General features: G+C 28.9%; 2 protein-coding genes across 7 annotated transcripts in view; one reads left to right on the forward strand and one right to left on the reverse strand.

Moving 5' to 3' along the window:
• Positions 1 to 1,457: 1,457 nt before the first annotated feature.
• LOC126847374 (uncharacterized) lies at positions 1,458 to 12,696 on the reverse strand. Of its 6 annotated transcripts, XM_050587541.1 has the most exons (11): positions 11,902 to 12,696; positions 11,154 to 11,239; positions 10,604 to 11,086; positions 9,764 to 9,883; positions 8,920 to 9,121; positions 6,841 to 6,914; positions 6,654 to 6,746; positions 5,425 to 5,505; positions 4,425 to 4,543; positions 2,987 to 3,059; positions 1,458 to 2,913 (listed from the first exon to the last, which is right to left on the reverse strand). In XM_050587541.1, exons 3-11 carry the CDS (start codon positions 10,685 to 10,687, stop codon positions 2,698 to 2,700), a joined length of 1,062 nt encoding a protein of 353 aa, XP_050443498.1. In that variant the 5' UTR covers positions 10,688 to 11,086; positions 11,154 to 11,239; positions 11,902 to 12,696; the 3' UTR covers positions 1,458 to 2,697. The 6 variants fall into 6 exon arrangements, with proteins under 6 accessions (XP_050443498.1, XP_050443500.1, XP_050443497.1 ...); XM_050587543.1 differs by lacking the exon at positions 11,154 to 11,239 and having other exon boundaries at positions 10,604 to 10,763; XM_050587540.1 differs by lacking the exon at positions 11,902 to 12,696 and having other exon boundaries at positions 11,154 to 11,595.
• LOC126847372 (Y+L amino acid transporter 2) overlaps positions 4,164 to 12,796 on the forward strand; it is a 234,813-nt gene continuing 226,180 nt past the window's right edge. The window contains exon 1 of the mRNA XM_050587535.1: positions 4,164 to 4,167. The gene's annotated coding sequence lies outside the window, so the exon portion shown is untranslated. The remainder of the gene's footprint in view (positions 4,168 to 12,796) is intronic.

The following is a 12,796-nucleotide window of genomic DNA, read 5'->3' on the forward strand; positions in this document are numbered from 1 at the left end:
TAAGGTCACGGCGATTGATGATCTTAACTACATATACAATGCAAGAAGAGGAAAAAAGCCTACTTAAAAAACGATATACCATTAGACATAATATGTACGATTGACTTCCGGAAGTGTTGAGATTATCGACATGTACATGTCATTACATCTGCATCGCGTTATCCTTGTAAAACGTGCCAAAAGTATTCGACCGAGAAAATAAAAAACACACTATACCCAAAGGAAAAGTCTTACGGGTCAACAATATAATATTCAGAAATTAAAAGCTTTTTTATTTTTTTTTTTGTTAACGTTATAATATTACATTAGTTGTATTAAATTTTTAAAAATACAATGCATATAATAAATTATGATATATATATATATCTTTAAATTTCATAACGAATAATAAAAATTTAACGAAACACAACCTTTAACAAATATAGGTACATCCAATCGATGTCTCACGTGATTTATTATATGTGTGGAAGTAACGGTAATAATAAAATACATTTTGAACTCTGACATTTGCCTAAGGTAATAATAAAACTTTCTTGTAACCGGCATAGTACTTAAACCCCAAAACGCAAAGTATTTGCCCGCGCAAAACTCAATCGAGATTTAAAAGATTATTTTTTGGAAATCACTTTCAACAGTGAAGAAATTACCTTTTAGTAATATAAGGCCGTCGCGTCGTTACTGTTGTCCGTTTCGGAAAATAATCATTTTTTAATAGCTTCGTCATACTTTTATGGTGTAAACTGAAAGTAAGCAATAATATTATACGAATAAATATGTTTATAATCCTCAGGCGTAAGTGGACGATTGGCTGGGTCGTCAAAGATTCACACAAGACTGGACATAACTCGTTAGTAAAAAATCAAGTTAAGTTATTAAATCCCACTAAATAAATTATTTGTAAGCTGCAATTTTTAGTATTATAAATACATGTTTTTGTAATATATGTTTTTAGGTCACATATTGACAGGAAATCAAATATTCTCAAAATATAAAGATTTCCTAAGTATAATAAATTAAAATAAATATAATTACTTTTAAACTTTTAAATAAATAATTTACTTATAATATTTTCCATTAAACCTCCACACAACTTTAGAAAAAAAAAAAAATATATATATATATATATATGTATATTTAATTTGATGTTTCGAATTTAATTAATAAAAATGTTTAAATAATTGGAAATATTTCAAATGCATTATTTATTATTTCAATATTTTCATAATACATCATTAAAACACCTTTAATTTTGAATTATTGGCTTTAAAAAAATCGTTATTTTGTAAATTAAATTAAAAAAAAAATTTAACGAACGAATTCAAATGGTTTTAAACTGTATTTACAAAATAATTTGGTTAAAGTTGAGTTTAGTAGAAAATATTAAAATTACATTAAGGGTTTAAAAATAATTTACGTATAATTTTTTTATTAATATGATATTAATGATGTTCCAATTTTTAATTCCCTGCCAAAATTTAATTTGGAAATATTTTGTCAATTTTGACGAATATTATAAAAATAAATTTTAAATAACCGCTGTGTGATTTAAATAAAATTTAATTATTTTAATGCAAAATTAATTGATTCAATTATTTTAATTTGAGTATTATCTTAATTATTTGTAAACGTTTTGAAAATTAAAAACATTATAAAATTCCAAAACTGTTGGACGGGACATGTACAGTACGGTAAGGGTTCAAGGTGTAAATTGTGAAATTCTTAGGAAATAAGTACAATTTCCTGCTATTATTATGACTTAGAACACGGTGTTGTTCGATTTCCTGGGCGTTGTATTAAAAATAAAAATCATATACAACATGGTCGGCGCATCGCGTTTGGTGAAATTTCAAACCGTCCTATCCACATTGCAATGTCGCATTATCTTTACCGGTCATTCACGTTTACTCTGCCATGGTATTATTGTAACTTGTAAGCAGTAGCGTTTTATCATTTGTCAATAAAACCATTTTTAACGTATTAAAAACGAGCTACAGCTGCTGTTGCTTTCATTGTGCATATTTTAAATATATCAAGAGTCACGACACTTGCATTTGTAATATTAATAAGATTTGCTAAGGATTTGGAGTCTGCAATGGGCACTTAGAATTTTTTTTATTAATAATAACGTGTAATTTATTCAACGGAACCCACTCGTAGTGTGATGTCAAATGTTTTTTTTATTTTTTTTTGGTGACCGAAGAGGAGAAATCGTCGAAAACCGTTTTGTTAGATAACGTGTTGATGACAACTCTTTTGATTGGGGGGAGGGGGGGGGGAAGATGCGACCTAATAATTATATCATCATTGTTATTGCTATGTTTTATAGCTTTAACTTTAGAACGACCAAGTTGTAAACACCCAAATCAAACGTGTTTTGCTAGTAACAACAGTGTATTGACCGTGGCGAGCATTGCGCAAAGTATCGAGTAAAAGAAAATTACCGAATTTCAATTAATACATAGCAAAGTATATTATGCTTAAGTCTTAAAAAGTTTTATCGTTGATGTATAAATCACCGGACTATTCGGACACACCGTGTTATAGTACCTACCCGTAATACTCCTACGGCAATAGCAGCTGCTGTGATCGCTAAGTATAACTATACGCTGCTAAAATAGGTTAGTAGTTTTAGCTAAGTACAGATTTCTTTTTTAAAGTGAATTAATGTGTTTCAAATGAGAAGTCGCGGGGCTACACTTATTTTTCCGGCGTCTTTTTGTTGCAACCTTTGCAGTTCTTTTTTTCTTCTTGTTCTTTCATTCGGTTGATGACCGGCAACTGATATAAAATGTAGTCGAGGTTCTCTTTTTGTTTCATCGGTCCTTTGGGGGCACCGCCGCCGGGTTTCCCCCAAAAGTCTTGCCAGTTCTGATTGTGCTTTTGACCTTCTAGCATTTCTTCTTCGTGTTCGTGCTACGTGGAGAATCATTGAATCAAAGTAATTAGTGTTTTTCAAAATTAAAATATGCGACGTGACCCGACTCACTTGAATACGGTGCTGGCGGCTACTGATCTGTCTTTGAAGGAACTCGTTATATTCTTTATCGTCAATCGAAAAACTGAAAGAAAAAAATGATTAACGGTTAGTATAATTATTTATGTCTGATGAGCTTACATAATGGACATTTTACAATTAAGCATTAGGCCTATCACCTATCGTACACATATACTCTCACTATAGACTTCAGGACGGAAAAAAGTATGATAATGAATTATTACCACTATAAGTATGATCGATTTGAGGTAATATAGAATAATGTGTTCTTTGTATTCGACACGAACAAATTTATAACAAGATTAGAAAGACGGCGAAATTATTAATGTACGCAAAAAACCCGTTAAATAAGAATTACGCTTATTAAGCATACACTTATATTATTATGTACCAGAGCAAAACATTTTTGACTCAGGTCTTAAGTTTAAAAAAAACCCAAAAATACATTTTTGAAAATGGAAAAAAACAATTTAAAAAATGAATATTTAACATGGGAAAAATGTATAATAAAACCTAAGTTTATTTTTTCACGGGCATAAACAGTATAATTTCATCCTATCGTATACTAACATTCACATAAAATAAGTATCTGTTCGCAAACATAACATACACAAAATCGAACCTAAGATGTATAACTTTTAATTAGCAAATAATAATAAACCTGCAAAAATAATCCCCGTCTCGAAAAAATAAAGCATGTATTAGCAGTATATATAAAATTAAAAAAATATATATAAATAAATAAGTATAATAAAAGCTAATAGTCAGATTTTCTATTTAAAAATATATAGATAATTAAAAATACAAGGAAAAATAAACACAATATTTAAAAGTAAAAATAATTTATTTAATGTTTATTCTGCTTTTTTGTTATTTTATAATTACAAATAATATTAATTGTTATTTTAATATTTTAAAATGGTTTCAAAACATAATTTCAATTATTTTTTAATTAATTATTTAGTTGGTAATATTTACGTTTGTTTTTCCCTTTATACATTTAGATTTATTGTATGATGTTGATATCTATTTGTTTTAAATTTAAATTACTTATAATGAATCTTTATATGTATGAAAAAAAAATTATTTAGTAACTGCAATTTATTTCCGTCATAAAGAAATATTATTATTATTATTATTAAAACTATTATTTTCTCATTGTCAATTATTAATGTTTTGTGTTAGAATAAATAAACTTGTTATAAATTAACATAATATTGTTTAATTCTTGTCAACCTAATGCGAATTAAGTTAACAAGCTTTTAGTATTTGGCCTACATAGTCCACGCACACCCGCCGTTCCATCATTCTCTCATTTAAGCTACTTTCATTTTTTTTAACAACTAATAACTACTCACTTCCTTAATTAAAAGTTGATAATAATGTAGGTAAATTATTTTTATTAGTTGTATTTTTTAAGTAATTTTACTTAGATTTAGCATCGTAAATCTCAGTCACGTCGCTTGAGTGTAAAGGCCACTTCATAATTTCTTGTTTTTTTCTCATTGCCAGCAACGGTGCTAATTCTACGCCTCCAGTGATTTCTTCCTATAAATTGAAAACATTTGTAATAATTGTTAAACAAATATATAAATAATATAATCAATTTGTTGATTAAAACAGAATTACAATTATTATTAAAAACAAAAAATAGATATCCGTTTATGTACACAAGTCTTGAAAAAGTTTTCTATCCTGCTCTAATCCAAAAACGGAAATAAATGTATATTTTCTGAAACTACTTGAGATGTAAAGAAGTATATTAAATATAATTTTGTAGGTTGTTGTTTTTTTTATATATAAAACTGTACTTCATTTTTTTTTTTTATTCATTTTTTTTCTAACTTCATTTTAATTTGACCGTACGGCACCGTATAAGGGTAATCCAAAATAACTGGCCCGTAGGTATACAATTTAAGACAATAATAATTATAGGCTTAAGTTGTAACACAATATAAAAGTTAGAACCGCTAGACAGGGTCAACGATATACACTCTTTCTACTTATATTTTACAATAAACGAAAAATTAATGTTTTAAAATGGATTTAATGGTAAAATTATATAAACCTGAGCCAACAATTAAATTCGCAACACGTTCAATGCAATTTAAAAAAATGTAATGATTTTCTATTTCTGTCCATCATAGCACAGATTACATTTTTAAAAACTGGTTTTTAAAAATGTATACCTAATATTTAAAGAAAAACAAGTATGCATTATCCCCTCACTCTCCAGAAAAATTCAAAATTAGACCACCCTAAGTATTAGAAATTGTGTAAGAAAGTTATTATAAGTCTCTATGTTGCATACAGATCGACAGAGACAGAAAATCACAGTCATAAGAACTACAACTAAATAAGATCACAAGATTAGTTTAATGAATGAAATTAAAAATGTTAAATTAAAAAATTAATATAATATTAATTACTATTAATATTTTCTCGGCTCTGACTTCAGGGTTGTCGTTAGGGTGCGATCCTATATGCATATTTTTACCGTCCTCGAATCCCTATAAAAAAAAAGAATTAAAAAAAGAGAAGTAGATAATTAATAAATAGCTAGGTTTGTAGAATCATTGTCATAGCTAAGCGTATAAGCTTTACGCAAAGAGTAGATAAAGCAAATTATAAGGTATTTATGTACATGTAATATCTATGTGTTGTAGTCAAATTGTTATGACATCGTAGAACACCTTGCAGAGTAGTATGGTCTAAAAACGGACAACAAATTTTGTTTTTAAATTCTTCTATCCCCAATGTTTTTTATAGTATAAAAGTAAATTTAAAACATTAATTTTAAGCCATCGACCGAATGCGTTTTTTAACTATATAAAATAGTACAAATAATCATACATGTGGACCACTACAATTGAAACTTTTTAATTAGATGGCTCAAATTTCATTACTTTTGTTTAGACTTTATAATTTTTAATGATAAAGACAGATGTATAGTTTTACGGTCTACATACGTTGACACCCGAACAGCGAACAAATATTAATATTTTCAAATTAAAAAATATTTTTTAATCCTGACTATTTTGCGTAAGGAAGTATAATTTTAATTTTAAATGATATTAAACCTAATGTTGTTTAAGTATTATGAACATAATAGTGCCATAGTTTTATTTATAATTATGATAATATTTTCTAAATTTTGATTATACTTATATAGAATTTTTTTGCTGGTTTTCAAGTTAAACATGGACTGCAGATATTTTCGCATACGAAGTCGGTGGAAAATTACTAGAAAAGCAATGCTATATGAGTTATTTGGACAATTAAAAGATATAACTACTTATAATAATAATTATTATTATTATGTCGAAGCATATTATTAAATGTATTATCAACTCTTATTATATTTTGTAATACATTTGGTAATTATTTATTATCAACTATATTAACTGTTTAGCCATAATATTACAAATGAAAGCGTATTAAAAAAACTATTTTTTTAGCATCTAGTACGTATAAGCCAATAATAAGGCATAGTATAAAATTTGAGTAATATCAATAGCCAAACACAGCATCATGTCTAGAATACTTAAAAGCAGTAAAAATACTATATTTTTATGATAAAGAAAATATAAGAATAAAAAAAAATCATCTGTTTACAGTAGTTTTTGAATTAAAATACAATATGTCATATTGCCGTTACCAAAGAGCGAAAGAAGTTTTTGCCCACACTCTTTGGATCTCTCCAAACCACACCCCCTGGGCATGGTCTTCCCCAAGGATCAGCGACCTTGCTCTGGTAAATCATTTTACAACTAACCCGTTCAGTAAACAAGTATGGACATATTTTTGTGTATTACAAATTTGAGGAAAAAGAAAAAAACGCTTACCAATTGTTTGTCTTTTATCAGGTCTTGTTTTCGGTTTTCCGCCACTATTTCTTGTTTCTCTCGAACCATCTCGTCTGCAAAAAAAAATACATCAACAGCTGTTGTATAACAATACAGTATTAAGGGGCATCAGTATAGGCAAACAAATAAACAACAACGCACTTGGCCGCTGTAAGCTTGAATTTTTATATGACGTTCACGCGGTTAATTAATAAAAAAAAACAATACCGTCAAGGTACAACCAAGTATTTTTTGTTTGAGAGGACATTATGCTCGTTAATTATTAAGAGGTATAGAACATTTTTGTTTTGCAATATCAATTGAAAGCCGGAAGGGTAACGTCAACGGAACAATTTTATATTCAACTATATTATACTCAATTTTTTTTAAAAAACAGTTTTAAATGCCCTAAACTGTAAATGGCTAAACAACATGTACAAAACAGTTTCACGTTACTTTTTAATTATTAATTTTATACTTTCCTGACTGGGAAGTATTCATGGAAATGTGATAATTTTGACTTCATTTTTTTTTTAAATACCCAGTGTCGTTTTTAATGAATTTAATTTACAACAGTGTATGTTTTGTAAGCTGAACGTATACCAATCAGGAGTTAATTTATGATCAAACATTTTCTTTTTGGCGATTTTGGTAGGTTTTTCAATACATCTTCAATACAGTTAATTCATTTAATCTTAACTTTAAAAATGTATATCCAACAAACTATTAAAACTAGAGACATTGATAAATTGAAGAGTGGAATCAAAAAAGGCTCTAAGTGCCATTTTTTCCAAAAATTATTTTTTCAGCCAAAAAGTATTTATGTTCCAACGCCAATGTAACGCAATAAGGCAGAAATTTCCTCGTCAATTGTAATTCAATATATTATGTTTATAATCAATGATATTGGTTACGATAACACGGGTACTGGTGTAAAAAAGAAAACTGGGTAATTAAAATTATACAATTACTTATTATAATTAAGTAATAAAAACCCGGAGACCCGTGTATTTTCATTACCTGTTCAAACCCGTAATCTTTAATTAAAATTGAATTTACGTCAACAAGTGTTAACACTACTAATTACTATATTATTTTTAACAATAAGTGTCTTTCATAATTTAATCTAGCAATTCATAGTTATGTTATTGTTACAACTAACGCAAAAAATCAACAAGCAATAATAATGCTAATCGAGCAAATAATAGCGTCCATGAGCAAACTACTTACTGAGTAAGCAATACGAAATAAGATAAGGTTTATAATCCGATGAAAAAATATATAATATATTTATTTGTATTTTCATCTAGATATTATTTTAACTGCTATACAACTGAGAAGTTTACGAAACTTACTATACAAATATTTAGGTATAATAATAACAAAACATTTTGTTAATTTTGCTGCAAAGCAATATTCTACGTCCATATTAATATTTGCAAACAATAAATCTCTTTATTTATTGGGAAAGCCATTGAATCATAAATATGTCTTTTGACGTTGCAAAAAGATATGTTCATGACAAAAAAAAATAGCTGGTATATGGATTATATGCATTTGAAATAAGTGAGCAATTTCAATATAAATTGAGGTAATATTTTAGTGCAGCTCCTAATTAAACTGACCTAAGTAAACCAACGATAGAACCCCAATTAATTGTATAATATTGCGTTAGTCGTGAACAGTGATAATAATACTGTGGTCATTACTTTAATAATATTATTAGAAAGTGTCTTTAATAATATGGTTACTTGTCACGCGGTTTGACGAAATATAATTTGTCTTAATTAGTACCCATTACTTGTACTGATATTATATGATTATCAATAATAAAATTGTAATAGTGTCAATGCAAATCCAGAGCAATTTTCGTTTTATATACACGTTTTCCTTGATTAAAAACTTGTATGTCTGTGAGAATATTAAATTGGGGCTAAATCCACTCTAATTTCTAATAGACCACAAATAAATGCAGTTTAGCAACCAGGCCATTATTTTTAAGGGGGATTTGAAAAACGTATCCTTCTCAAACTGGATATTAAAGAGGAAGGGGCTATCCTACGATTATCGTCGACTTACCCAATTCCGATTTGTACACTCTTTGCTCCTTAATCGAAGTGCGATATCTGAAATCATTGTCCACCATGTTTCTGTCGGGCGCGTGAAATTGAAACCGCAATTGAGGATCTTCGATTTTGAAATTTCTCATTTTTCCAGAAGTAGTTTTAACAGGCGCGCCTCCTCCAGGTCTGCCCATTTTTGTTACATCGTTGCTGACTTCCTATAATTATTTGTTGATAAATCGTATACTTAAATTTTATTTAAAATGAACTATAGCCAGCTATCGTCTTAACGCCAAATGTACCTACTTTATAAAACAAAAAGTTCACTTTTACAAATATGTGAGAAGACACACTAAAAATGTATCGTTTTTTTTTTAACTTTAAAATACCACACGCTATAATTTTTAGATAAATCATAAAAAAGGTTTCAGGTTTGTTTGACTTTAAATTGTATAACTCTACCATATCAGTAGATCTGACAGTTGATCTAGTGTGTAAGTACGAATACTATTAAGGTCAAACTTTTTTTTAACGAGGGAGAGTTAAGAAAAACCTAATACTATGTAAACAGTGGACACATTAATTGTCTATTTATTGATTTATAATATCTAATAGCTTTAAACATCGAAAATGGGAATTTAAAAATTACCTTACTAACTTACACCTTACTTAGTACAAACAAAATCAAATTAAAAATATAAATTAATTTTCTGACATTGCTAAGAACCCATAAGCTTTTTTTTTTGTACAAACAAATTTTAACCGACTTATTGATAATTTGTATTGACTGTTACACTTAAGACCGTTAAATAAACGAAATGATTCATTGCCATTAATCGTGGCTCTAATGATGTGTTTACCTTCAAAGGCGGTGAAGGAGGGTCCTGGAATATTTTCCTTTTCCTAAGGCCATCGTCGTTAGGGGCACCGTGTCCTGGTTTTCCCCAAGGGTTGTAGTCGTCCACCACTGATGCAAGTATCTATAATTTTATTTTTTATAAAAAAAATACTTGTTAGACATTTCCCCTACACTCCAAACATTAACTATAGTTTCTATGTTTTTTTCCGATTTGTTCGAAAAATGTATACTTTTATAATATTTACACACATAGACGTTTTAAATTCTAATATGTTCTCTTATTTTTTTTGGTAATATACAATAATGAAAAATAATTAAAAAAAGTCTAACGTCTTTTACTATGTTGACTGGGATTTAATTTTAAAAATATATAGTTATTTTTAAAAAAAATTATAAAAATATTAGATTTATAATATTTTTGAACAAACTTAAAAGAACCGTTTTAAAAAAAAATTGTATACTTATCAATTGAAGGGCTCAGGGGAAGAAGGGTAGTAGTCAATTTATGAACACTTTTTTTTCAATATATTCTATTAATTTTTTTTTATTTATGTCAATAGATTGTTTAAATAAATACATTTTTCAGTAGAATAGAATTAATGTGATTTTTTTTGTTCTTATGTAAGAAGGAGAGGAATTCACGAACTTTGTTTTTGCTATACTCTAAAATTTTCATAGATGGACTACTACCCTTCTGTCCCCGTGCCCTTCAATTGCTTTGTAGTCAAAAAATGACTATTATATATTTAAAAAATATTTGTAAAATATTAACATTTTTGTGCTGTCTATCTAATGTTGGCCGCCAATCTTGTTGGGCTTAACACATCATCTTTGAACTTACTTCTTTCTGTTCATCGCACGTGCGACCCTTTTTCTTTTCTGAGGCCGAACACCGTCCACCGCATACTTGTTCGTCATTTGCCATCGTTGTTAACCCTCGGACCACGATTTAGGTATAAAGTTAATGTCAATGTTTGTTATTCAACCGAAACGGTTCACTCCTGCGAACACACTCTTATATAGCTGTCGTTAAAGACTGCACTAAGACATTAGATAGACCCAATACGTTAGGCGCGGCCAATTGAATTCGGCAAGAGTTTAAAAAAATTGTTTTTTTACAAATTACTATACAATTAATAATATACTTAACCGTGCCGTTTGTTTTTCGCCAATAGGTGGGTTAAGTAATTGTTGTTCGACCTTCGTAAACGTTTAATGTCGTTCACGGTCCAGCGGTGCCGGAAACAATGGTGATATTCTTTTAACTTTTTAATCAAAGATACAAGTGGCATAACATTTTCATTCCATTCGATAGGTGCGGTTTCTACTTACATGCAATATATAGACCTTACTTACAATCAATTTTCTAAAGAAAATGTAAATCAACTAACCCATTTTGTTGGGTTTTCTCTCGTTAATTTTCCGTTAGGTTAGGTTACGCAGATTTACTCTAATAAGCGTTAAAACATCAAACGGCCTAAAAAAAAACACGAATAAAATAAAATAGAAAGATGAATTCTAGTCGGCCTATGACTGCATTTGCTATAATACACGATGACTTAAATAGATTTTGTACTCTTGTACTGCTCTGATATTTTACACTTGACGTTATGCTATTTCGATCCAAAACTAGAGTTATTAACACATTTTATGCTTTGCAAGCCGACCGGCAAAAGCCTATATAATTATTATCAGGATACTATTTCCTGGTAATCGCCGTAATCCGAATTTCAATATTAATGAACAAGTCAAGTAGGGCAAATGTAAACGACCTCTTCACACAAGCGTGAATGAAAGCGGCAATATAAATTAATATGTAACACGTGAACGCGTGTATGGAAAACCTTTTTTAAAATCATCATAACAAAGAATCTCGCTTTTCATATATATATATACAAAGCATAATTATATGTATACACGATACTATATATTCTATTATAAAATATTATGCGCGTAAACAATTATATAAATGTATATATTTAATTAATAAAATAGGGCGTTCCAATTATTTGAGAGTACACCGTTTGATGGTATTTTTTAAAAGTGTTTCATTAAAAAATATACGACGTGCTATTAGTGGGGTGATATCATTAAGATGCGATAACTACTGTAATGCGATAATAATTATTGTACTTGTACCTTTTTATTTTTTGGCTGATCGCTGGCGGTAAAAAATCACAACAGCAACTAACAGACTTTCGAGTGGGTTTCCGGCTATGGAGTGCCGTCACGATTGAACTTTCAACGACGAATCGCTCCGCCTGGCACCGACTAATTCTTTGGAACACCCAAAAATGCTTCCCGGCTACTATATATTATTATTATTATTATTATACACAATAAAACTATACCGAATACCGTACACACAAATGACAATAAAAAAACACGGTTCGTATATACCCTATACGTATATATATAAAAGTGGTTTCGATAGACGCTGTGGGTATATTGTGTAACTAAAGTAGTGTAAACTGTAGGTAACGGTGTAACAGCTTATACATATCTATGTATGTACACTGTTGTGTGTAAAATACATTACTCCAAAATATGATTCGTGACATCGTTTGATGTTGTTCGCGAAATCGCGTTTCATGACGTTTAAAAATATGGTAATACACAACAGAATGTAAAACACGAACGGTTTTTGCCAACGATTTTGATTACCCACGTTATCCCCAAGTATATTCGATTGCTGATCGCTGTAAAGATTAGTCATTAGAATCGACTTGATGTAAACAAGTAACTAATTCGCATTGCAAAAACCGTTTTACTGCGTTGTCAGATTAACTTATTCGCATTAATTTAATGTAAACTAATAAAATAGATTGTACACGATAAACGTGGCAACTAATTTATAATTTATTACCACGTTTTTATTGTAACAAAATTGATTAGCATTTGGATATTTTATATGATGCACCTAATTCCTGGATTAACTTGGATTCTCGAATTAGTTAATGTGCGGTAACACCTGCATACAAACGTGGTAAATTTTATGAAATTATTAAAAAATCTACAAATTTTGGTATGAAAT

The sequence above is a fragment of the Adelges cooleyi genome, unplaced genomic scaffold, assembly GCF_023614345.1.
Source record: "Adelges cooleyi isolate 19-005CV unplaced genomic scaffold, UGA_ACOO_1.1 ACOO_flye_CR_arks_rails_tigmint_CR_PRNA_108, whole genome shotgun sequence".
NCBI classification, from domain to species: Eukaryota; Metazoa; Arthropoda; class Insecta; order Hemiptera; family Adelgidae; genus Adelges; species Adelges cooleyi.